Genomic DNA, 25,838 nt, shown 5'->3' on the forward strand with positions numbered 1-25,838 from the left:
ACTACTAGTATCTAACTCATTACTATGCACAGCACTTGATAAACTGGCGCATGAAAGGTCCACTCAGTTGCTAAAGTTTAACTTGCGCTGTAGCAAGTCAGTAGAAGGGTTTTGGCTGAGGTGTGTGCATCACGGTAAAAACTGTCCAATGTGCCAATATACTTAAGTGATTTCTGAAAAAATGTTACCTCTACTGTCTTTGGAAAAGTTAAATTATCAAGAGTACTGTGCATTAAGTTATGAATAACTGGACTGAAAGAATCCCTATCACACAATCATGCTTCACAGATGTCATCAGTCTCCCCCGATATTTTTCTTCCTTTGTTGTGTTGCTTATATTGAAAAGTGTACTGTATAGGAATTAGGTAAAATGTTTTGGGTGCCCACTTACGGGGCCTTCTGTTAAGAAGCCATTCAGAACCCTGCTTGAGCAGCAGTGTACACAGGGAGTTGGGTCTTGCATATTTGTATATAAAGCTTAAACGACATCAAAACCATACACGTTCTAGTGTTTAGAGTGACTATTTATACTAAAGAGTGGGCCAACCCAAAACTAAGGGTGCAAATGCCATTGAACTGGACATACTAGAAATGTGAACCTGGAGCAAATTTTACAGATGACTATAAGTGTACGTGTGTGTCTCTGAAAGAAAAGGACACAAATCCAGACTTGAATCTAGCCTCTGTCAATAGTAAAAGTGCATCAATGACTGACAAAAAGACGACCATGATTGGATTGTTGTATATGAAAAGGAGAAGTACATGGGCTGTGCTCTAGCCCTGCTGGAGTCCCTACAGTTGGCTTTGGGGGGGTGGGGGAAGCATGAGAAATGTCTGAGGGACACAGCTTCTCTCCTTGAAATGAGCTAGAACAAAAACAGAAACCTAGCTCCCCTGTTGGGCACCTAGGACCTGGGCTCAAGTGAACACACAGTGCTGTATTTTATATTCAAATGAGGTTTTACTAATAAATTTAAAGCTTTGTAGCGTTCATAATAATTAAGTATGCACCGTCTGCATAGCTCTGCACGTGCAGCAAGCTCACTCCAACACAACCTTCGTGTTATTCCACCAATACATGTCACTTGCCCTATGTCAATCCCAAGCTACAAAAACTGACATATCCAGTGTGATATCCCCACTTGTATGTGGTGGACTTCCTGGGAGAAATCTAATATAAGGAGTTATATTATTCTTGTTTGTTGCAAGTAACAGAACTGGCAAAGATTAGTACATATTTGAAACTAGCCTCGCTTTAATCCTCAGAATAATTTCATTCAAACAATATTTCTTTGTGCCTGTACGGAGTCTTTGAGTTAAAGAATCAGATTTTGAAAACCCAGCTTCCATTTTGTCTGCTGAAAATACTTGTGAGTCATAATTACACAGAAGGGTGACACATCATGAACTGAATGGTCTACCTGAAACACTTGACCTGGGTCACAAAGGTTAATAATACCCTTACCCTGCGACAAGGATCAGTATCCTCTGACTCTAGTGGTTCCTGAGAGTCAATTCTTGCAAGTGCAAGTTCATGGCAAAAATTATGTATGGGCACTCATATCATCTATGCATCTCATTAGCTGTCTAATTCATTTAAAACACATCCTCATTTGTACCCAAAAAATTGCAGTTGCCAAAAACCAAGGCATGGTTAAGTACAGGCTGAAAATCTGGCCCACAGGGTGTGCTGCAGAACCTAGTCAGTAAGAAAAGGTAGAGACAGGATCATGACGTTTGGGATGATTCAGAAGGAAAATGAATATGGGTAGATGAACCACACACAAGAATCAGTGATTGTTGGTACATGTACGGTACATCCCAGGCATTGGCTACATTTTCACCCCCAGCTCCTGTTCCCTTCCACACACAATTATTCACACATTATTGATCTTTACAGAAATACCAGAGCATTAGAAGAATTGTAAACCAAAGAGAGCCAACTGTTTTAATATGAAAAATTAAACCAAACAAAATACGTTAATATGTGATGGGTAAACTTTAGGCATTGTTGTATTACCACAGAAACCCCATGGCTAATGTACCTGTTTGTTATGGATGCCACGTGAAGTATTACATCTTTACTTTAGTTATTTTTTCTGCTGAAAAACACTCTAATAAGTATAGGTTTCAGAGTAGCAGCCATGTTAGTCTGTATTCGCAAAAAGAAAAGGAGTACTTGTGGCACCTTAGAGACTAACAAATTTATTAGAGCATAAGCTTTCGTGAGCTACAGCTCACTTCATCGGATGCATTTGGTGGAAAAAAACCTCTAATAAGTAGTTATATAAAACCTGCATACATTATCATAGACCGCATTCATTTTCCACTTCATCAGCTGCTTGAAAATTACTGTATTTACTATTTGGGTTTAGTACTAAGCCTGCACTTTAAGTGCTAATAGAAAGTTTCCAAATTCCTTAATCTTAGTTGTGTGTGGGCAGACGTGGAGACCAAGTGATTTATTCAGGGTCAAACCAGCTGTCTGGCAGAGCTAGAATTAGAAGTCAGCTTGACTCCCATCCCATGACATGCTTCCTCCCATGGAATAAGTTCTAGATTTAACCCACTTCCCAAGTGAAGTATACAAAAGCACCATGAATAGACAAAAAACTGTGTGTCTGTGTATGATAATAGCTGTGTTGGGCTATCCCATTACTCCATGGACTATTTTTATATCCTGAAGGCATAGGGCTGGTTAAGTCTGCCAAGATAGGCAGAGAGAGAAAAAAATTAAACATTGGGTAAAGACTGATTATATGGAAACAGAATGCATTCTTAAATAAGTGGGTAACAAGTCAGACATTTACTCTCTGAGTACTGAAATTGAAACTGGTCCTCACCTGCTTTTAGCAGGCCAGCTGCTAATTCTGCTGCAGGCAAATGATGTTTGCGATCACCTAGCTGCAGATGCCCTTTCAGCTTCTAAATGCAATCAGACACTAACACCTCTAGTATAGCATTCAGTTAGTTAAGATTAGTTATACTGATAAGTAATGCAAATCGCATATTCATGGCCTTTAAAAAAAAATCTTTTGTACAGAACTCACTATTCCTGATCTAATACTGTCACTGCATCACACAGATTTTATTGTTAAAGGCTGTTTTCTAAAATGTGGCGCAAAGGAAAAGATTAGTTGGGTTTCTGTCTTGTAAAAATATTTTGCCACTAAAGTAATTTTTTGGTATGACAATGCTGGCAATAAAAAACAGCAAGTCAAGCAAAAATAAAGAAAGGTTGTAGCGTGCCAGTATCTTCCAGCTGAGACGTAAGCAAAGTTTTCAGGGTCTGCACTATCTAATCTCATATCCGTTCTCTTTAATTGCATTATTTAGGGGGAACCGCATCCACTTTTTATATATAGTTTCAAATTATTTTTCTGTCAGGAATAACAATATTGATCCCATTGTGGAAGCATTTTCCCTAGTGAAAAGAAAGGTTGAGGGCGGGGGAGGAGGAAAACAATTTAAAGGAAAGCTTGTCCTAGTTCTGCAGTAGAAATGAGGTCATGTTCCATCACCAGAGACATTATTACAATAAAGTTTGAAATTTATGTGTCCACTATCAGTAAGTGGAAGTTTTGCTAAAATCAATAGGATATTGTTACATGCTTATACCAACCTTACTATAGTGACCATGAACATCCAGTAACTCCAAACATTTGAGATCTGTAAAGGTGCCATGGCAGATCCATGATCCAGTAGTTGGAAAGGAACAAAAATAAATATATGTATAATGTAGTTTTAAAGGCTTTTATACACTAAAGTGGTCCCTGTGTGCAATGTCCTTAGTAACATTTGTAAAAGTAAGTCTTCATCTCTTCCCAACTGCATCATATGTGCCATGGGCAAGAAATAGCTTCATAGATACTAAAGGTCAGAAGGGACCATTATTATCATCTTATACACAGATACACAGAAATAGCTTAGCCATTCTAGAAAAATGTGGGTTTTGTTTCTACAAATCAGTGGAAAGGAAAAACTGTGTAACATGGATTACATCTTCTAGTTTGGCAAAATATTGGATTTGCAAAATATAACAGTTTGGTTAATCATTGCTGAATATTTAGCCATTGTGCTCTGTTCCTGCAACAGTACGTGCCCCTTTGCCATTGAAGAGCAGAACAAATAGGCCCATTAAGCAGGTGCAATTTTTGTCATGTAATATACTGCTCATGTTGTTGTTTTTATGGGCCTGATTCCTGCAGAGGATGAATAATCTCAACCCCACTGGATTCAGCACCGATCTGGCCTGCTGTGAAACCCCAACAGGGCTGTCCTTACCCATACGCAAAGCACGCAGCTGTGTAGGGCATCAGGAAATTTGGGGCACCACATTTCCTGGTGCCCTGCGCAGCTTCAAGCTGCTCCAGCTCTTTCCCAGGGCCCTGCCACTCCTCCGCCCCCTCCCAGCCCAGCCCCCGCGAGCTCTTCAGCTGGGCTGGGCCTGCACTCACTGGCAGCGGGAATGCAGTGTCCTGGCCTCAGCCATGCTGCCAGTGAATGCCGGGGGGCTGGGGGGGCTGCATAGGGCCCCAGAATTGCTAGGGATAGCCCTGAACCCCAACCACAAATTAAAGCCTTCTTTCCCTGATGGAAAGCCTCTTGCAAAACAGCACTATCATTGCCAGAGGATGAGAAATTTTCACCCCTGCATGTTAGCTGTGTTCAATCCAGACCCATATTTTTCACTCGTCTGTTTATCTTATTAAAAGTCAAGCACTTAACAGGATTCAACTAAAGGGTGAGACATCTCTATGGGCTTGGCCCTCTGAAATATTGAGCCTTCCTTCTGATGCCAATCCTCCAAAGCACGTACTTAACTTTAAGCACAGGAGTAGAGCCATCAAAGTAACTGAAAAACGAGTGCTTTGCAGAATCAGGGCCACAGGGCTTAGCACCTTGCAGGACTGAATCCAATTACATTAGATAGGGTTAACTACACAATGATGAAAGAGAAAAAAAAGTTTGGCTGGGTAATCAGCCCCTTGCCATCAGTGGTTGGTGTATACACTGCAGCATAAATTATTCCATACTATGTGGTATCTTGTGCGTTTCTCTGAGGAAGCAGTACTAGCCACGGTCAAAGACAGTCTAGCTGGGTCACTGCTCTGGCAATTCCTGTGTCCCTAATCTAATTTTATTTTCCACTGATTTTTTCATCTGACAACTTGGAGAAAAAACTTGCCAATTTCACATTTATTTCTAGTCCAATGGTTCTCAAACGTCTTTTTTCGCAGACCACTTGAAAATTGCTGAGGGTCTTGGCAGACTACTTAATGATCTTTCCAAATGTTGTTTGTACCATTAGCTAACTATTGTGAAGCACTTTGGATAAAAGCGCTATATAAAAAAACCCCTAATAAACAACTTTTTTTTGTTCTACAAATAAAAGCACACAACTCATATTTTAATAATAATTAGTCTTACCTTTCTAATGCGATGGATGTAGCCACTGCAGCCCTGCATGTCCCAAATCCCCCCCCCACTCCTCCCTCCCAATTACTGCCTATTCCCCCCCAAGGCCACTACCTCACCTTACATGTGTGTCCTTTCCAGGGTCCAGGCACCTAATTAGTGGTGCCACGCCTAATTAGGTGGGTGGCCCTTCATTCTCTCGTGTGCGGTCACCCAGGCACCCATCTTAGAGGGAACTATCCGCAGACCACCTGAATGGAGCTTGCGGACCACTGGTGGTCCATGGACCACAGTTTGAGAACCTCTGTTCTAGTCAGTTTTGGTGTCTGGTTCTCCAGAATTAGTTGGAAGACAGTACTGCAGTGTTTGTAATGCAGCTATGCAACATTTAAATATAGTTTTTAGTGGAAAAGTTAAAAGAATCCTTGATGCATTTATATCATTAATCCCGGTTTTGTTAAACCTGATGATGGTATTTTACAAAACCTAAATTGTGGGCCTAATACCAACCCTTTAATAATAGGAAAAAACAACTCCATCACAAAGCAACCACAAATACACCTGTAACTATTAATTCACCACTTACAGCTTCATATTTATTTTCTTGAATCCTGCATTTAGACACAAAGGCAATAATAAAATATCTGTACACTACTTCTGTTACAAATACAGATAATATTTTAAGAGACTTTACATACTCTAATTTAGGCATTTCACACACTACACTGGAATGAGTACAGGCTAATAATGCATCACCAGTTGCCTCAAGTACTGGCACCATCTGTTTTTCTTAGCCTACTGTATTGTAACATCTAAAATAATTATTGAAAAAGAGGGTTTTTTTAGTTAATCCACTTATATTTAGCTATCAATTCACAAATAGTAGCTCTCAAACACTCCTAACCCTGCTGTTTTTCACTCAGTAAAATTGCATATTTCTCTAGCAGTTTGAATGTGCCCCTGCTTTAGAATTCAATAATTAAATATTATAAACAACTGACATGGTGCTCCACCTGCTACAGGTGTTTGCTGATCAATATGCAGACTTGCAGCTACATGAATGTACACCGTGGGCAGCACCCTAGCCTAAAGGAACACCAGTGCTCACATAACCTTTGACATTTCTTCCTCTCTAAAGGTTTTAAAGACATATTGTATTTAGTGACAAGATTAAATCACAGATGGGGCTTGACCAAGCAGATGCATACAAGGCAAAAGAGGGGAAACTGACCATTAGGGAATTCACAAGTAAGGTCCAGGGACAACACTTTATAGTGAGAAGCCAGAAGCATTGTTCCTAGATCTTTACAGGGCTCCATCTTACATATCAGTATCTGGCTTGCAAGTGTTCAATAATTTAGAACTCCTTTCAGCAGCTGGAAGGACTAAGGGACTTCTTTCTCTGCCCATCCTTTCCCCTCTTGCATGCTTTCTGACTAGGGTGAAGATGAAGAGGAACCTCTATCATTTGCCCTACTCTTGAACCTTCTCTACTGGGGGTTTTTTATTACTCTACCCCTCCTCTATCCCTTCTTTTGGGTCCTCCTCCTCTTCTCTGAATGTCTTCAGTATCTGCTTCTGCTTAAAGCAGTGGTGGGCCACATGTGGCCCATCAGGGTAATCTGATTGTGGGCCATGAGACATTTTACTGGCATTGACCATCCGCAGGCGCACCTACCAGTAGCAGTCACAGTTTGCCATTCCCGCCCACTGGGAGCTGCGGGGAGCCATGCCAGGGGATTGTCAACCTCAGCAAAATGTCTCACGGCCTGCAATCAGATTACTATGTTGGGTTGCATGTGGCCCGCGGGCTGCAGGTTGTCCACCACTGGCTTAGAGCAATAGCAGCAGCATGAAATAGACTCCACATCTGTTTCCACTGGGCTCGGACTAGTGACACGGAAGCTAGCTAGAGTGGTTAATTTGTGCTGTTGCTTCAAGAAGCTCTGAGCAGCAGTGACACTGGAGCTGCCATTCTGCAAACTTAGGATGAGGACAGTGTTCATTTTACTGTTCACATCGGGAACATTATCTTCACACACACCAAGCTTAGGAACTGCACTACTTTAAAAGAGAAGCCTAAATCCTTGTGATATTGCAGGTGCAGTAGGGCTCCCTCATTCACCCAGGAAAGTTTCCTGCAAGTGGATTTTTCAACCCCCCGAGCACCAAAAAAAAACACCCCTACCTCTCCATTATTTTGCTTCTGGAGCATGGAATTAGCAGCACTGACTTTCTAACTAATTTTTCCATCTATCTTCTTTTGTTCAACAGTTGTTCCTCCTGTGACTTTATTTCTGCTTTTTAAATAAATATTCTTAGTTATCTCCTTCCCCCTGGACTATTTAGTGCACACATTCTCCCTCCCACACCTCTCTCAAATATTCAAAGCCTCTTTGCAAAACATTCCAGTTTTGCAATGCGGTTACTAATGCAAACTTTCATGTTCTGGTGGATCACTGTATTCATTACAATAATAATAAAAAACCTTAAGTCTTTGCCAGAGACTACATAAGCCCATCCCAGTGATTCGACAGTAGGACAAATACTTCTATTGTGTTCAAAAATACGATTAAGTGTTATTTTTTTCTTCAGTGATGTATTTTTTTCTTCAGTCTGGTCAAGCTGGAATAGCAAGATGGCTACATAAACATTCCCATTCTCTTTGCTATGTGGAATGTAGATAATGGAATCTTGTTGATCCTATTCTTTGGACAGCCAATTCATGAGAGAACAGTCAGAGTGACGGTCCCTTTTGTCTTTTTTAGAAGAGCAACTGCTTCTTCATGGGTCACCCCTTCTAAGCTCTGCCCGTTGACAGCAATGATTTGATCCCCTCTCTTCAGCCGTCCGTCCTCTGCTGCTGCACCCTGAAATTAAACAGCATGTAACTGCAGACATGCATTTCTGAAACTCCCAGTTTTATAGTTGTTCACAGAGAAATCTAAAGAGGGTCTTAGTAAGATGGATTCAATAACATTAAACTTTTCTGCTTGAGAAAGGCTAAGCTGATCAGTTTTCATTATTAGAAACCCAGGCTCATTTTGCCTTAGTAGGTGCTGGTTCTATCTGCCTATAGATTTTTGCATAAAGTTTCCACTGTGCAAACTAACCAGATGGATTAGTGAAAGTCCTCATCACCTTATTAGTGGAATGAAATTTACAGCCTGGGAACGATGTACTACATATTTCTATAAGTCAGATCTGTGTAATTTTTAAACTCCTTCAGCCGTCTTGGTTTGGCTGGCAAAGTTCTCAACAATTCAAATTAGAAATCGAATCCAGATCTGAACCTAAAGTCAAGGTATGGAGGTCTTCCAACTTGGTTATCTGACTCAGCCCTGCTATACACCAAGTTCAGATGAGGATCTGAACTTCTCCAAAGTTAAGATTTGGATCCAGTGTTTCTGGCCTATATTTGATTCCAATATTCATAGCAAATAATTCAAACTAACCCCAAGCACTGCTTGAAGAGAATGCAAACTAAATGGAGGGAGGTGGGGGTGCAGTTGTCCAAATTGGACAACTAAATTACAACCTCAAATCCAAATGTTTGATGGGAGCAAATTGGGAATTCTGAAAATTGGGCCCAGTTTACTTAAAGCCTCAAACTGCAGACACAATTTAAAATGGTACCTGAATTCCTGCTTGGAGAAGACAAACAATAAAATAAACAGTCCAGAACCCACTGGCTTCTCCCCAGGCCATATTAATAAATCAGCTGCTGAGCATGAGCACTGAATTGTTTGAGTAGTTTTACACCTGTGCACTTACCTTTGCAAATACTGTCTTAACGTAGATGGGTAAATCTCCATGAGGACTGCCATATCCTCCCACAATACTAAAGCCTAGACCATCCTGCCCTCGATCTAGAGTTATGGTCTTATACTGAGGGGGCCTACAACAGAGAAAAGAAGTTATCCTGTTTCTTTTGTGAATGTCTAGTTCAGTATGTGGATTGTTCAGCAAAGAGGCTCTTAAACTTTCCTTTGCTGAGAACTCTACATGGGATTTTAAGTATACTGCAGTGAATAGTTGAGTTCACGTCAATCACTGAAATCCTGCTTAATGCCATAGGCTGGTTACTTATTTACAGTTTCCTTTCATAACTTCTCCATGGTATTTTACCTTCTGTCTGCAGAAGTTTATTCATTCTGTCATTTAATACACTGCAGAATTGTTTGATGCTTATTACCTATGGATAAGTAAGTATCTTGGAGCTCAGAGAGAAACAAAATAAACCCCACAAAAACTACAACATTATTTTAAAAAACCCTCCCTCCCCCAAAACTCATATATAAGAGAAAATCAAAAATTAGCTCCAACCAATTCCTAAGCCTGGTTTAGTTATTCCTGTTCTCTTCTGTTGCTTGGCCTTGTATGTTTATAAATTTGCAATGTTCTGACAGACTAAAAGAACTATAGAACTTACAATTTGAATCACGTTTTTTACCACTCCTCCAGTAGATAACATACGCTGTATACCTAGAAGTTTGTGGGCTGATTTTCAGTGATGGTCTGCTTTGAAATAATTTAATTTTTCAACCACAAAGAACTGTGCCCGTATTTTCATACTCAGGATGGGAATATTAGCAGATAGGCATCCAACTCCTTGTTTGCGCACACACATCATGTATTTATATATCAACTAATGTTTGTGCCTGCAATAAACTGCAGGTACAATTATGTATAAAAGTAAAACACCAACACCCTGCCCCAAGAACAAAAAAAACCCCCAACCACTGCGGAGGTTGTGTTGGCCCAGGAAATCAGGTGACCTATCAAAACCTATGAAGCCCCCAAAACACTCTCTCGGGCAGTAAATGGACAGCTGTGCCTTCCAGCATACCCGACAAGTCAACAAACTCAGGCTCTGATGGACTGGCAGGGAGAGTGAGTTCCAGAGTCAACAGCCACTTAAAATGCCCTGCCATTTAAGCCAGGGGGTAATTATCTTAAGTACTTCAGCTAATCTCAAGTACAACACAAGGAATGAAGCAGTCTCTACGGTGCTGCAATCAAATTATATCATAGCTCTCTGGGTCAAAACCAGCGTAGTGAATTGTACTCTGAAATGAACCAGAATGTCCTATGTGGCCTAAGGAGCCCAGTTATATGCTTCCTGTGACAGTCATGACTAGGTTGGCAGGACACATCACTCTGAACATGCTGCAAATTCTAAGCAGTTTTCAGGTGCAGTCCCAGCAAGGGGGCCTTACAGTAACCCAATTAGAAAGGATCCATCAAGGATAATATATGCACTTACCCTAAATCATCCTGAAAGATGCTGCTTGAGGTTAGTGCTGCAAATGAAAGGCTGGAAGCTGGTGGATCCTGTTGCTGACCAGTTACGACACTTACATCCCCTCCGGCCACCACCTGAGACGGCACATTGTAGATAGCAGTGAAGTGAGGAAGGTGACACTCGGACAACTGAGCTCACCATGATTAACACCACAGTATTTACAAAGGTGAAATGACCAAAAACAAGTCTCATTTGTTGCAAAAACCTTTCTTCCTTTCAGCAAAAATAAGACTAAGTGGTAACTTTGGAGCAAAATATGGAGAGGATGTGAAAACTGCACAACATAACCCTCCAACCCCCTATATTCTCTGGCTACATTTTCCTCAGAAATGGGCAGGTGTGTGTTACTTTTGGTTTTTCAGCCTCAGAATCAAAACTGCGAAGTGCGTTCTAAACATCAGTGCAGAGAAACTCCTTACCTGCAGTTCAACAGTGCCGGAAGCATTTTTCAGTAGGCTGACAGCTTGGGAGTGTGTCATGCCCTCAGTGGATGTTCCACAAATATTAACAATCCTATCCCCAACCTACAGAAGAGAAAATTAGAAAGCTAGCCATTAATAAGAAGCTATGTCACTGAGATCTACATGCCATTTTTACAACACAAAATAAGATGATACCCTTTCCATGAAGAATACTTGAACTGAGTAACTGGATCTAGCTAGTAGGATTTGCAAAAAATATATAGTATCAAGGAAATATTTACCACCTGTCTACAGCATATTCTTGATCTTGGATACAATAAAGTCTTTGGCCCAGATCTTCAGCTGGTTTAAATCAATGCAGCTTTATTGAATTCAATTAAGCTTCAGCAATTTATGCCACCTGAGTATCTGGCCCTTTGTTTCCAGTGCAAGTCATAATTCTCTAGTGATAACTGGCGAAACAGCCCTGATTCTATAGTAGTTATTGAGGTTTATATCTAAGATCTGAATCTACTCGTGGATAATATAATCACATACACTAAAGAGATGTGAGTATTATAGTTTGCATAGCTGTTATTAGACATCAGAAGTCAACACATACATACCTCTGATATTTCAATCAGTAGACAACAGTCATACATTTACACATTCTGGGAAGACAGACCAATGTAGCATATTATCATCAGGTCCCCCGGGTTCAAATGCAGCTTGGAATAATCCAGTGCAACTCTCAGGGGAATACATGGGCCACATTCAGTGGTGATGCAAACTAGTCTTAAACCAGACATAAATGGCTTCAAGCGGTAATACATTAATTCATACCAATTTTGCACTCAGCTGGTGTATAAAACAAGAATAGCCTGCACACAGAGATGGGTAAGTAGAATGTGCTACAGAAAAAGCAACTAACAGAAGGATGTAAAATAAATCGCATAACTGCAGGCATTGGGGAGGCTGCTGATTGCTGTGCCAATAATCAGGACAGATGTGGGATCTATTTATCTGCACATAAGAACATAAGAGTTGCCATATGGGATAGCTCAGGATACTGGGCAAGATTAACCATATCTCTGACAGTGGCCCATACCAGAGCTTTAGGGAGAGTGTAGAGAACAATGCAATTATAGAGTGATCCACCCGTCTTCCCCCCCGGCTTCTGGTAGTCAGAGGTTTAAGGTCAATCCAAAAATGGGATTCCATTTTTGACCATCTTGGCTAATAGCCATTGATGGACCTACCCTCCATGAATTTATCCAGCTCTTTTGAACCCAGTTATACATTTGGCGATCACAGCCCCTCATTGCAATGACTTCCACAGTTGTGTGTGGTGTGAAAAAGTATTTCCTCTTGTTTGTATTGAACCAACTGCCTATTAATTTCATTGAGTGATCCCTGGTTTTTGTATTGTGTGAAAGGATAAATAACACTTCTCTATTAACTTTCTCCACCAAGCTTTTCACTTTGGTATCTGAAAGCCATGCTGGCTCCATGTTCCAAGGTTGCTTTAAGGTTTTCTCCCCAATTGCTAATGTTTGTGAAAAAAACTACTGTACTCTAAAACCATCTAAAACTACTGTACTCTTGATTTGAATGGGAGAAATTCCTGGCATAGCCTGAAGTGCTAGTGAATACACCATGTGGCTCTACTCCAGAACTGGGTAAACTACGGCCCGCGGGCTACATCTGGCCCATAGGACCGTTCTACCCAGCCCTTGAGCTCCCAGCCGGGGAGGCTAGTCCCCAGCCCCTCCCCTGCAGCCTCAGCTCACTACATTGCCAGCGCTCTGATCCGTTGATCCTGCCAGGCTTTCCAATAAGCCAGTCCTGCTGCTCTGAGCAGCATGGTAAGGGGGCAGAGAGCGGAGGGGTTGGATAAAGGGCAGGAGGTCCCGGGGGGCAGTCAGGGGACAGGGAGTGGTTAGGGGCGGGGGGTACCGGGGGGGCAGTCTGGAGACAGAGGGGCGATTGGATGGGCAGAGGTTCTGGGTGGGGGGCAGTCAGAGGACAGGGAACAGGGCAGTTAGATAGGTGTGGGAGTCCTGGGGGGCCTGTCAGGGGGCGGGGGTCTGGATAGAGGTCGGGGCAGTCAGGGGACAGGGAACTGGGGCGAGGTTGGATAGGGGGTGGGATCCCGGGGGGGATAAGGGGCAGGGGGTCTCAGGAGGGGGCGGTCAGGGAACAAGGAGCAGGGGGGGTTGGATGGGTCAGGGGTTGTGAGGGGGACAGTCAGGGGGCGGGAAGTGGGAGGGGGTGGATAGGGGTGGGGGCCAGGCTGTTTGGGGAGGCACAGCTTTCCCTACCCAGCCCTTCATACAGTTTTGCAACCACAATGTGGCCCTTGGGCCAAAAAGTTTGACCACCCCTGCTCTACTCTGTGACCAAGGCAGAGTAATTTATTCAGCACCATCATATTAAGCTTTTTTACCAACCTCCTTTCTTAGCAATTAACTTACTCTGAGTTTCTGAGTTTGAGCTGCAACTCCATTTGGGTGCATCATGGCAATAAATATGGGAACATCTCCCAGGGGACTTCCTACTCCTCCAGCAATGCTCACGCCTAGGGAATCTGCAGGACCCTGTTACAGTAAGGAAAATAGATTAAGATACTGCTTGAGAGAAAATACACAATTACCTTTAGGCCCAGATTTTCAAGACTGACTAGTGATTTTGGGTACCCAACTTGAAGCCTCTTAAAGGGGCCTGATTTGCAGACAGCACTGAACACCCACCATGAAAGTCAGGCCTCTTTACAGTGTCTTAAGACAGGCACCCTAAAACTGACAAATGGAAAAAATAACTATTCACTTATGAAGAATTCAGTCCTAATTCCTCCAGGTCAATGTACAGGGAGGGGATATGGCACGCCTACTCCTCTTCACTTTCATTCCACTATTGCAAATTCCTCAAAGCATGTCAGTTTGTCTTCATGAAGGGTCTTTCACATAGTATGTCACAAGAAACTTCACTGAGAGAAGTAGGAGAAAGCACCCTGTTTCTCAAAATAGTTTCTCAGGGAGAAAAAAAGGAAAAATAAAGTTGAAACGTAAAACGTGTATAGATACTAGTAAGCAAGCAACTGAGTACAGGGATGGGAGAATGGAAGATAGTAACGGGAGAAGGAACAATGAATTGAATTGTTTTGGTTCACTACCACTGAGAATTTTTTTACTCTAGCCAAGATGATGTGAATCTCTGTTCCTTCTACCTTCTCTGTTGCCCTGTAGATTGCCTGGCAGGCATTTTGAGCTCACACCTCTGTGCCATCAGGCTGGCTATTCTGTCTTGATTTTTTACTATGCAGAGCCCTTATCGCTGAAGTTGCAGAATGAAGCCTCTGATAACCACTGGGCAGAATAAGGCTCCCTCACACCCAATGACTGGGAAGCGTAGCCAATAATGAGGTTTAGTAAAGGTTATACTGTGGGGTAGGGCCGGAGTGTTGGCTTGTAGACTCACCCAAAGCTTTTATAACAATGACACAAGCACTGAGGAAGCCATGTAACAATTTAACTCCCCTTGTACAATGTTGATCTCTCAGGGGAAAGAAAAGAGATGAAAAAAAGAGCAAACTTGTCCACAGTGAAAGAATCAAGAATCTCAACCTAAAGCTGTTTAGCTTAAGTTCTGCTTAAAAAAAAAAATAAAAAATTCAGACATGATTCAATCCAGCTGCCATTTGTGTGGTGCAAATTACATGTGTATGTATCACATTTGCATGAAATTGGTTTCACTTTGCAGCCTGATTCCCCCCGCCCCTTCTTACATTGTTTTTACACCTATGCAATTCCACTGACTTCAGGGGAGTTGCTCCTGATTTTATAACCAGGCCTATCGATCATGCACACCAGTGACAGACAGTACATGAGCAAAATCTATTTGAGCTCAATTTATATGAGCAAACTGGGTTTTGAGCATGCAGATTCTGTCACTGCACTCAAATAGCGGCCATGATTTGAAATTGCCCCCTTATAGGCCTGTGCTTTAAGAAGAGGATCCTCCGATTTTGTATCTGTAAGTAAAAGGGCTAGCTGTGGTGATGTACACTACTTTCGTAACACTGCAAATATAGAAAAAGGAAGCATACTCCTCCTAGTGTATTGCTGCTGTATGACACACACAGCAGTAACGACTTTAGAAAGTTCAAAATAACATTTCAGCACAGTGTAAAAAGCTATTTATAGAAGGGACAGAGAGAATAAAGTAACTAAAATAAATCCATGCAATGAAAAGCCCTGAATGTCAAGCCAACTGAAAACAATAAATAATACTGGGAAAATGAAAGAGCCTGATTTTGCTGATATTTGCATATAAATCAGGAAGTCAATGGAACTGCACAAGTGTAAGACTAGTGTGAGAAACTGATTTCAGAATCTGTATACTGATGATTTTATTAAATATACAGTACAGTTAAAAACAGTTATGGTATAAATACATCCTAACTGAAAATGATTCAATAAGAAAAATATAATAAAAAGTGGGACTGTAAATCCTAAACTCTGTTTACTCTGGATTTAACTCAATGTGACAAAAATAAAAATATGGCTCAAACTCATGCTAATTCTTTGTCCCTTAAATTTTCAAAGTAGGTTACAGGAATCTAGATGCTTGACTCGGACTGATATTATGGGGACCTGTGTGTTACATCCCCACTGCAGCTGGAAAACCTAGGGACTGGATGTAAACCTGCCAATAGTGTGTTTGTTCTACAAAATGGATTAACTAACAAAACTAGACATATGTTCATGAAAACCTAAAATATCTTTCACAAGTCTCAGGACATAGCACTGCCTCTCTCCAATAGGTAAAAATCTAGGGCCAGAGCCTTGGTGGGTGTAAACACACTAATTTATAGCTGCTGAGGGGTTCCAGTTCCCGGTACATTTTTACAGTATGACTTACCTTTTTTATTTCAACTGTTCTTAATCCTTGTATTTCAGATGATACTGTGAAATGATAAAAATAAATATATATATAAGGTTGGGTAAGATTTTAAAGTAAACTCTCCATTATAGCCATAAAAACAGTTATAATGATTTTAGCTTTTGCTCTATTATAGTAACATGCCTGGACATCTGCTCTCATTACATTAATAAGATTGAACTACTTTTGAGATGGGAGGGACTAGATGTATTTTACCCCAAATTAAAAAAGATATCCAATCATTCATTTTCTGAATAATACATATATTCTGGAATAAAGATGGTCAGGTTTATTCAATCTGAGCAATTAACAAAACAGACTTAGGGCAATGACAACTTTCTTGTAATTTAAACATGAGAAAACTGTCACTCATCTTTCCTGATTTAACTATACAAAATCTGCTACTGTCCACAGATTCACATGTGGGATGCACAAGATAGTTTAATGGGAGATATACTTACTTTTGATGAAAGTCTCCGATTTAACAACTTGTGTTCTGACAATACAACATAAGGTATGACAAGCTGCCACAGTTACGCTGATAAAGAGCTATAAAATGATGCCCATGTGTTCTTTTTTCCCCAATAATTGCCCTATCAGCATTTTAGACTTGAATTACAAGGAACTGCTTTTATGCCTGCAGTTCGAGAGAGTATCTAGCACTTCAGACAAACAAAAGATACCTCAGCTACTGATTCACAGACAGGATAACGGGGAGAAGTTTTAGATATAGAATATTAAAGGCACCAAATGAATCTTACGCGCATTCTTCTTAAGACCACTTTCAAAGCCCTCAGATGGGTTGGAACCAGAAGGTGGGAAACTGAATGATGACAGGCTGCCACTTCCTTCACTGACCTAAAATATAACATCACATTGGGATTATACCATAGTCTTCAAACTTCTAGTTTGCCGGAAAGTAAAATTATGAGCTCCAGTGCTATTTTACTACCTTCCTCTTGTGCCTAGTAAGAAATGATATACTGTGAGACTAACAATAAATACACTGTTCCCCCTCCCCTACAGCCTCAGCTCACTGCGCAGCTGGTGCAATGCTCTGGGCGGCGAGCTCCTGGGGCAGCGCAGCTGCAGAGCCCGGCATGACCCGGTGCTGCTCAGGGTGTGGATGACTCCAGCCAGGTGGCATGGCTATAGCGCCGCCAGCCACTGGTGCTCCAGGCAGCACAGTAAGGGGACAGGGAGCGTGGGTCAGAGGGGGTTGGATAGAGGGAAGGGGCGGTGGTCAGGGGATGGGGGTGTGGATAGGGGTCAGGGCGGTCAGGGAACAGGGGGGTTGAATGAGGGCAGACATCCCAGGGGGGCAGTCAGGAAGGAGCGGGGATTGGATGGGGCAGCAGGGGGGCAGTCAGGGGCAGGGGTTTCAGGGGCGGTTAGGGAGAAGGGGTTATTGGATGGGGCAGGGTACTGGGGGGCAGTCAGGAATGAGAGGAGGGGTTGGATGGGGCGGCAGGGGGAAGTCAGGGGCAGGGTTTCTGGGGGGGGGGGTCAGAGGAGTGTGAATGGAGCAGGAGTCCGGGGGGGCCACCGGGGGCCAGAAGCAGGGGGGGCTGCATTGGGGGTGGGGCCAGGCCACGCCCCCCTCCCCTAAGCGGCTCTCCATACAATTTCCAAAACCCGATGCGGCCCTCAGGCCAAAAACTTTGCCTGTCCCTGGAATATACCCTACATGGCTCTCTACATGCCCAAGCAGTGCCTCCCACGTCTACACTACTGTTTTTAGCAATGTAATGTCCCGTTACCTCAGCCCTTCCCCGCAGCGGGGAAAGGCTTCAACAGCAGGGAAAGACTCTGGTAGGGCAGCAGGGAAAGTCTCTGGCAGCTCCCCATTGCTGGAGTTTTTCCCCACTGCAGGGAGGTGCTGGAGCCTTTCCCTGCCCAAGTGAAAGACTCTGGCATCAGGGAAAGGCTCTGGTGGGGGAGGCAGAGGGGAAAGGCACTGGGACCTGCCTGTAGCCAGAACCTTTCCTCCCTACCAGAGCCTTTCATTGCCCTATATAGCAACACACTGCAGGGGGGATGCAGCCTGTTTTTCACTGCAGTGTTTAAGCTGCACGTACCCTACATGTCATCCACAGTGTAGAAAAGGCATCAGATATGGAAACTGATGAAGATCTAACACTTTTTAGTTATGTTAGAATTAATCAGTAGAGCTGATTGGAAAAGCTTGACAAAGACCAAAATTTCTATTTTCTGACTGGGTCTATTAACTATTTAAAACCCAGTTGTTTTCTCAGTCTTTTCAGTGGTTTGCACACTTCTGTAGGAATATCAGAGCAGTGTGGTAGAGAGTTGAATAAAATGCCTAATGGACAATAATCTAGAACTGAAGGGGCATTCTTAAATTAAGGGCCTGACCCAGCCAGAATATGAGCACCCTCCAATTCTTACTGATTTCAGTGGGAGTTAAGAGTTTTCTGCACCTCCTAGGAGAGGGCCCTAAAATCATGATCAGGCAATGCAGCAAAGGGGTAAACTTTATCCATGGGATAATTTTTGGCTCTATCATGCTTTAAACACATAATATGATAAAGGTAACATATGACATGGCTATGAAAAAGCTGTGAAGTACATAAAAGCTGCTTTTTTTTTAACTCATCCTCAGCACACTATATGGAAAATCTTTGTCACTTTAAAAATCAATAAAAGCAAATAAAGGGAATTATTTAACCACAGTTGATTTCTTCCAAACTAAACAGCTTCACAGTTACAAACCTGGCTGCTTTGGGATGTTCTCCTCTCAGAATGGAATGGACCTGCTTTTATTCTTCCAACTTCTAGTCTTACAATACCTAATGAACACTGAAGAACAGGAAATTTATAATGCCGTTCCCAACCGTGAAAGGACCCATTAATGTACTAATATTAAAAGGCATATATTAGTTACTGATGATGGAAATAATAAGACTTATGGAAGGGTATAAACACAGGCCCCAATCCTGCAATGCGGACTGCACAGGTGAAGCTCATTGCAGGATCAGAGCCAGAACTGGACAGTATTTTTCCAATTATATACTGTGAAATAAAATACATAGCAGAATATTTAGATTAACAAACGAACATTACAGTTCAGATGCCAAAATTACACTAAGGGCGTAATCCTATTCCCATTCACTTAAATGGGAGTAGCATGTAAAATTCACTTTCAAGATGTAGCTATTCAATAAACAAAAACATTTTTAAAAATCACGAAAGTGAAGAATTGTCAAATTTCAGGTACCAAAACAGGCCATATAATCTACAGATTTACTCCACATTTACGATAGCGTAACTGAGAACATGGCATTTAAATTGGTATTTAGAAATGTAAAATGGCAATTGAAACTAGTATCTACCTTGGATTAACACCAATGTAACTGAAATGAGGATCTGCAGGGAGATTTTTAATGCACAAATGTGGTGTGAGTGCCCTACTCCTTCAGACTTCCAATGGGAAATTGGTCCTTAAATGCTATTCGGACCTTTGAAAAATCTCTTCTTTGGTGTTTAAGCTTCCAATTGTAGGATTTGGACACACACATTAGATGGCCACAAGGAAACTGCTGTTACATTAGGAATGAATTTAGTTCACAGAAATGAAGAAAACTTTGCGAGAATGGTGAAGGAACATAACATACATGAAAAGCACAAAGATACCAGGATGTTAGGTTCACTATAACAATCTAGACAGACAAAGACATTACAATGGTGCAGACAGTTGTTTGTAAAAACAACTTTATCTTCGGTGTAAAGGCCTCTTTTGCAGCCTATTTAAATATAGAGATTTCAGTCTTTTGTCACAGATTTGCTTTTCCTCCTTCTCTTCCATTGGGAGTTCACTATTATAAAATCCTATTTCCATGTTGGTGAGTGTGCAGCGATTTGAGAGGATTGCAGAAGTGCCATTACTCTGTTATGGTTTAGCTGTATTACCTTAAGAGAGGTTCACAACTTGTACTCCAGGGCCACCTGGAGATGGGGAGGGAGTGGCAACAAGCCCCAAACAGAGGGGTGTTGTGACCTCGTGTTCAGGTTTGCAGCACCACTCAGATTTGGCCCAGGGGAACCACCAAGGCCCATGATGGAGGAATTACCAAGTTAAATGCGAGTAGTGCTGCGACCCCATGCACCAGCTCTCAATGCCCAGAGCAGGAAGCCAGGCTCAGCCCATGGGACAGGAGCTGAGCTGCTGCTGAGCAGTGAGTGCGGTGCAGACTCACTCTCCAACCCCCTCTTGACCATAGCCTCCCTGTAGTGGCAATTTTTTTGGAAGGGTGGAAGGGCCTCAGGTTCAGATATTGCCTCTGCCCCCCCCCCATGCAGCTCTGATTAAGAGAATTGGCTGAAGAACTCCAATTTTTAACAGATCTTGGAACAATGGGGAAGTTCAAGAGGACTGGGAAAAAAGCTAATGCTGTCCCAATATTTAAGAAGGGTAAACGTGGCTACCTGGAAACTATGGACTGCTTAAACCTGACATCAACCCCCAGAACAAAATCAAGGAAAAGGCTGATATGGGACTAAATCAGTAAAGAATTAAAATATGGTAGCATTATTAATACCAAACAATATAGTTTTATGGAGAATAGGTTTTGTCAGACAAATCTGATTCTAAGAGATCACGATTGATAAAAAGCACCGGTACTGACATAATATAATTTGACTTAGTCCTGAATGACATTCTGATGATAAAAACATTACCCTTAAACAAAAATCAATGCAATCCATATAAAATGGATTAAGAATTGGTTAAATCCTAGATCACAAAAAGTAATTGTAAATGGGGAATCATCATCCAACTGGGATACTCTAGCTGGGTCATGAAGAACCTGGTTTTGGCCCAGTGCTATTCAATATCTTTATCAATGATCTGGAAGATAATATAAAAAATTATTGATGGTAAAATTTGCAGATGACAGAAAAAATAGGTGAAGTGGTAAACAATGAAGAGGACAGGTCAGTTACACAGACTGACCTAGATCGCTTGGAAAGGTGGGATCCACTGAACACCATGAGTTTTAACATAGCCAAATGCCAAGGCACACAGCTCAGAATAAAGATCGTAGGTCACATTTATAAGATGGGGTAGGGTAGAGAAACTGTGTCCTCGAAAGCAAATGACTCTAAAAAGGACGGAGGGGCCTAGTAGATAACAGCTGAACATGAGCTCCCAATGCAATGCTGTAGCTAAGAGGACAAATGCAATCCTGGGATGTACAAGTAGGGGACTATCAAGTAGGAGTAGGGAGATACTATTACCTCCATAGATAGAACTAGTGAGACTGTTACTGGAATAGTGTGTCCAATTCTGGTGTTCCCACTTAAAAAAGGATGCAGAAAATATAGAAAGGGTCAGAAGAGAGCTCCAAAAATAAATCTGAGGTCTGAAAAATACATCTTATGAGATATGAAAGAAGCTCAGTCTATTTAATTTATCCAAGAGAAGGCTATGAGAAGAGCTGATTGCAAATCTTCCACCACAATAGTTTTCTGTTAGAAAATACTGCTGCAAAAGAATCAAAATGCTGTGCATGAACAAAACAAAAAAAAGTCAAATGCAAAGCTCCTCATCGGGCAGAAATTCCAGATCTCGAACTTTTCTAGTTATCAGGTTACTTCATCATAATGCACAAGTACCTATAACAGGAAGAGATTTCTCATGGACAGCTCTTTAATTTAGCAGAAAAAGATACAGCATGATCCAGAGGCTGGAAGCTGAAGCTTGGGAAGTGCAGACTAGAAATAAGGGGCACATTTTTAACAGTGAGTGTCCTTAATCATTGGAACAATTTACCTAGGGATGTGGTGGGTTCCCCATCATTTGAAGTCTTTAAAACAAGACTGGATGTTTTTCTAAAAAATGTTATAGTTCAATCAGAAGTTATGGGCTTGAGACAGAAATTACTGGGTCAGGTTCTTTGCCTGCGGTATTCAGGAAGTCAGACTAGATGATCTTCTAGATTTAAGATATATGAATCTGTGTGCCACCAACACAACTAATTTCACCTGGGAATGTGCATAAGGTAAAACACCAAATCTGTACACCTTTATAGTTTGGGAAAGTTCAGATCTGGCTCCAAAGTTCTTCACTACCTTATCCAGCTCTATGATGGTCTGAATATGAACCCTGGATCCAACCTGAACTTCAAGACAGTTTGGCTCCAGATCTACACTCCTCAGCTTGTCCCCAACTCTGTTTTTACAATTACCTTTAACAAAGCAGCAACAGCCTCCTGGTTAGCATTTCGAACATCTTCTCCATTTACTGTTAATATCTGGTCTCCCTGCATCAGTCTCCCATCTGTATCTGCTATTCCTCCTTTGACAATGTCTGACACAAACACCCCTGTATCATTTCTGAAAACACATAATTTTATTCTGCTTTAAACTTGTCATTCTTTGTATGATTTCACTATCCATATCATAATAAGACTTTTGCTTAGAACTGAGAAACTGTTTCCTAGAATTTCTGGTTAGTAAATATGGGCTAGATCCCACCATTCCACCCTTACTCACATGGAGTAGTACTTTACTTCCTGAGTAATCCCCTGGAAAGGAGGCCAAATGGGCCCACTGTAAAATTATAATTGCTTTTTATTTTTGTTTTGTTTAAAAAAAGAAAATTGACATTGTTTGACAACATGCTAACACAGAGCAGATTTACTGAGTCAGACAATTTGTGTATGGTGGAAGAGCAAAGTTTGAGGAGGGAGGGTTCATCTTTTCATTCCCCTAATCCTGGGCTGGCCCTGTGGTCCAAGGGTTAGGTCTTGAGTAGGGTAACCTGTGTAGTTCCATTGACTTCATACCTTTTCCCAACAATACTTAATCCAAGGCCTTTGCCTGGCTTCTTTTGCAGCTCTATATTGAGTACGTCATACATATCTTCCTCCTTGTACTGGGCCTCATCCCTGTAGACAGTGAGACGGACTTTTTGGGGTGTTTGTCTGAGAACATTTATTGCTTCATCATGCGTGGCATTCCTGAGGTCAATTCCATTCACCTGCAATGTAACCACATGTTGATTGAGTACTTTCCTAAGTTAAATGACTAAAAAGTTTGTGGGGATTTAAAAGTGATATACACAAGACTGCACCTCTAAAATCTGATCTCCCGCCCAGAGCCTTCCATCTTTGGATGCTGCTCCTTCTTCATATACTTCATGGATAATAATAGCTCCCTGTTGATTAACAATAAAAATACATAGCACACTGAAGAACACCTCTCATATGCACGGCAACTGGTCGAAGCTTTGGCTTTGGAGAAAGCTTTTGAAAAATCCTAGTATGAGAAGACAAGACTGTAACCAAATAACAGCAAACTAAGTAATCAGCAGGCTGTAAGAGAACTGAGGTTCTCAATTCTAAAGACAAAAGATCTTTAAAGAAGTCACTTTCTTCTGCTTTAAAAAGTGTGATTAGAAAAAAATTTGTGGTTCAAGCTTAAATCAATTCAGTTCAGCAAATCTCAGACAGACAGACAGACAGACGGACACTGTCTCCAGTAACTTGTTGAAATAATATATTCACCTTCAGAGAAACATTCTCTATTAGGGACTTTGAATTGTACTGTCATCTCATTATGAAGTATCACTGATTTTTACGAACCAGTAAGGTGTCTGCTCCCCCAACAATGCTCAATCCAAGTCCAGTGCGTCCCTTGGAGATATCTATGGTTGTTTCACATCCTGGGATGATGGGACAAGTAGCTGGGTCAGAGGCTAATGTGGCTGGAGTTGAGGACCTGCTTGTATCTAAAACACAGCAATTAAACACGCTGGTTACAGTGAGTGGCCACAATAACTGGAAAAAGAAAAAGAACTTTAAAATAACATTTTGAGAGATCATTGACAGCCTTACAAGAATAGCTGAAAATGGACCCAAAATTCAACCTACCCTAATTACTCATCTGATTTTAAAAATATTCCCAAGAAATAAAATTATACAGATTCTGGTCCTCCCCTTTCTCCAAAAGAAGAGCTGAGCTCTGGTTAAAATCAGAATTTCTAATCTTGGTGCTCAACCATCACCAGGTCCACGATACTCAGTTTGTTGAGATTGTGGACAAAGATGTGTACATTGCATGTGGCTTTATTTCTTGATTGCCTGGGCCACACCTTGCTGTCATGCATGTGTATACAATGTGCAGCCAGTGAAGTTACCAGAAGGTGTGTGCACTTATTTGAGGGCAGATTTGATGCCAATATACCTGCTCCAAAAAAAGGGTGATTCATAGATATTAAGGTCAGAAGGGACCATTAGGATCATCTAGTCTAACCTCCTGCACAACGCAGGCCACAGAATCTCACCCACCCACTCCTGCGATAAAAATCTCACCTATGTCTGAGCTATTGAAGTCTTCAAATCATGGTTTAAAGACTTCAAGGAGCAGAGAATCCTCTAGCAAATGACCCGTGCCCCATGCTATAGAGGAAGGCGAAAAACCTCCAAGGCCTCTTCCAATCTGCCCTGGTGGAAAATTCCTTCCCGACCCCAAATATGGTGATCAGCTGAACCTGAGTATATGGGCAAGATTCACCAGTCAGATACCCAGGAAAGAATTCTCTGTAGTAACTCAGATCCCACCCCATCTAACATCCCATCACAGGCCATCGGGCCCATTTACCATGAATATTTAAAGATCAATTAATTGCCAAAATCATATTATCCCATCATACCATCTCCTCCATAAACTTATCAAGTTTAATCTTAAAGCCAGATAGATCTTTTGTCCCCACTGCTTCCCTTGGAAGGCTATTCCAAAAGTTCACTCCTTTGATGGTTAGAAACCTCCGTCTAATTTCAAGTCTAAACTTCCCGATGACCAGTTTATATCCATTTGTTCTTGTGTCCACATTGGTACTGAGCTTAAATAATTCCTCTCCCTCTCCGGTATTTATGCTCTCTATAAATATATTAGAGGGAATCATATCTGCCCTCAACCTTCTTTTGGTTAGGCTAAACAAGCCAAGCTCCTTGAGACTCCTTTCGTAAGACAGGTTTCCCATTCCTCAGATCATCCTAGTAGCCCTTCTCTGTACCTGTTCCAGTTTGAATTCATCCTTCTTAAACATGGGAAAACAGAACTGCACACAGTATTCCAGGTGAGGACTCACCAGTGCCTTGTATAACAGTACTAAAATCTCCTTATCTCTACTGGAAATACCTCGCCTAATGCATCCCAAGAGCGCATTAGCTTTTTTCACAGCCATATCACATTGGCGGCTCCTAGTCATCCTGTGATCAACCAATACTCCAAGGTCCTTCTCCTCCTCTGTTACTTCTAATTAATGTGTCCCCAGTTTATAACTAAAATTCTTGTTATTAATCCCTTAATGCATGACCTTACACTTCTCACTATTAAATTTCATCCTATTACTATTACTCCAGTTTACAAGATCATTCAGATCTTCCTGTATGATATCCTGGTCTCTCTCTAAATTGGCAATACCTCCCAGCCTTGTATCATCCACAAACTTTATTAGCACACTCCCACTTTTTGTGCCAAGGTCCGTAATAAAAAGATTAAATCAGATTGGTCCCAAAACCGATCCCTGAGGAACTCCACTGGTAACCTCCCTCCAGCCTGACAGTTCACCTTTCAGTATGACCCGCTGTAGTCTCCCTGTTAACCAATTCCTTATCCATCTTTCAATATTCATATTGATCCCCATTTTTCCAATATAACTAATAATTCCCCATGTGGCACAGTATTAAATGCCTTACTGAAATCTAGGTAAATTAGATCCACTGCATTTCCTTTGTCTAAAAAATCTG

General features: G+C 41.6%; 1 protein-coding gene across 30 annotated transcripts in view; it reads right to left on the bottom strand.

The window, feature by feature from the left end:
• Positions 1-5,968: 5,968 nt before the first annotated feature.
• MPDZ (multiple PDZ domain crumbs cell polarity complex component) overlaps positions 5,969-25,838 on the bottom strand; it is a 137,338-nt gene continuing 117,468 nt past the window's right edge. For all 30 annotated transcript variants that reach the window (XM_038402211.2, XM_038402215.2, XM_043514328.1 and 27 more), the window contains 12 exons: positions 23,670-23,815; positions 23,159-23,242; positions 22,872-23,065; positions 22,272-22,419; positions 18,799-18,885; positions 16,827-16,923; positions 16,045-16,088; positions 13,599-13,721; positions 11,143-11,247; positions 10,685-10,797; positions 9,193-9,316; positions 5,969-8,288 (listed from right to left, as the gene is read on the bottom strand). In XM_038402211.2, coding sequence (XP_038258139.1) covers positions 8,142-8,288; positions 9,193-9,316; positions 10,685-10,797; positions 11,143-11,247; positions 13,599-13,721; positions 16,045-16,088; positions 16,827-16,923; positions 18,799-18,885; positions 22,272-22,419; positions 22,872-23,065; positions 23,159-23,242; positions 23,670-23,815 — 1,412 coding nt within the window. In that variant the 3' untranslated portion in view covers positions 5,969-8,141. The remainder of the gene's footprint in view (positions 8,289-9,192; positions 9,317-10,684; positions 10,798-11,142; positions 11,248-13,598; positions 13,722-16,044; positions 16,089-16,826; positions 16,924-18,798; positions 18,886-22,271; positions 22,420-22,871; positions 23,066-23,158; positions 23,243-23,669; positions 23,816-25,838) is intronic.

This window comes from Dermochelys coriacea, chromosome 5 (genome assembly GCF_009764565.3).
Source record: "Dermochelys coriacea isolate rDerCor1 chromosome 5, rDerCor1.pri.v4, whole genome shotgun sequence".
In the NCBI taxonomy this organism is placed as follows: domain Eukaryota; kingdom Metazoa; phylum Chordata; order Testudines; family Dermochelyidae; genus Dermochelys; species Dermochelys coriacea.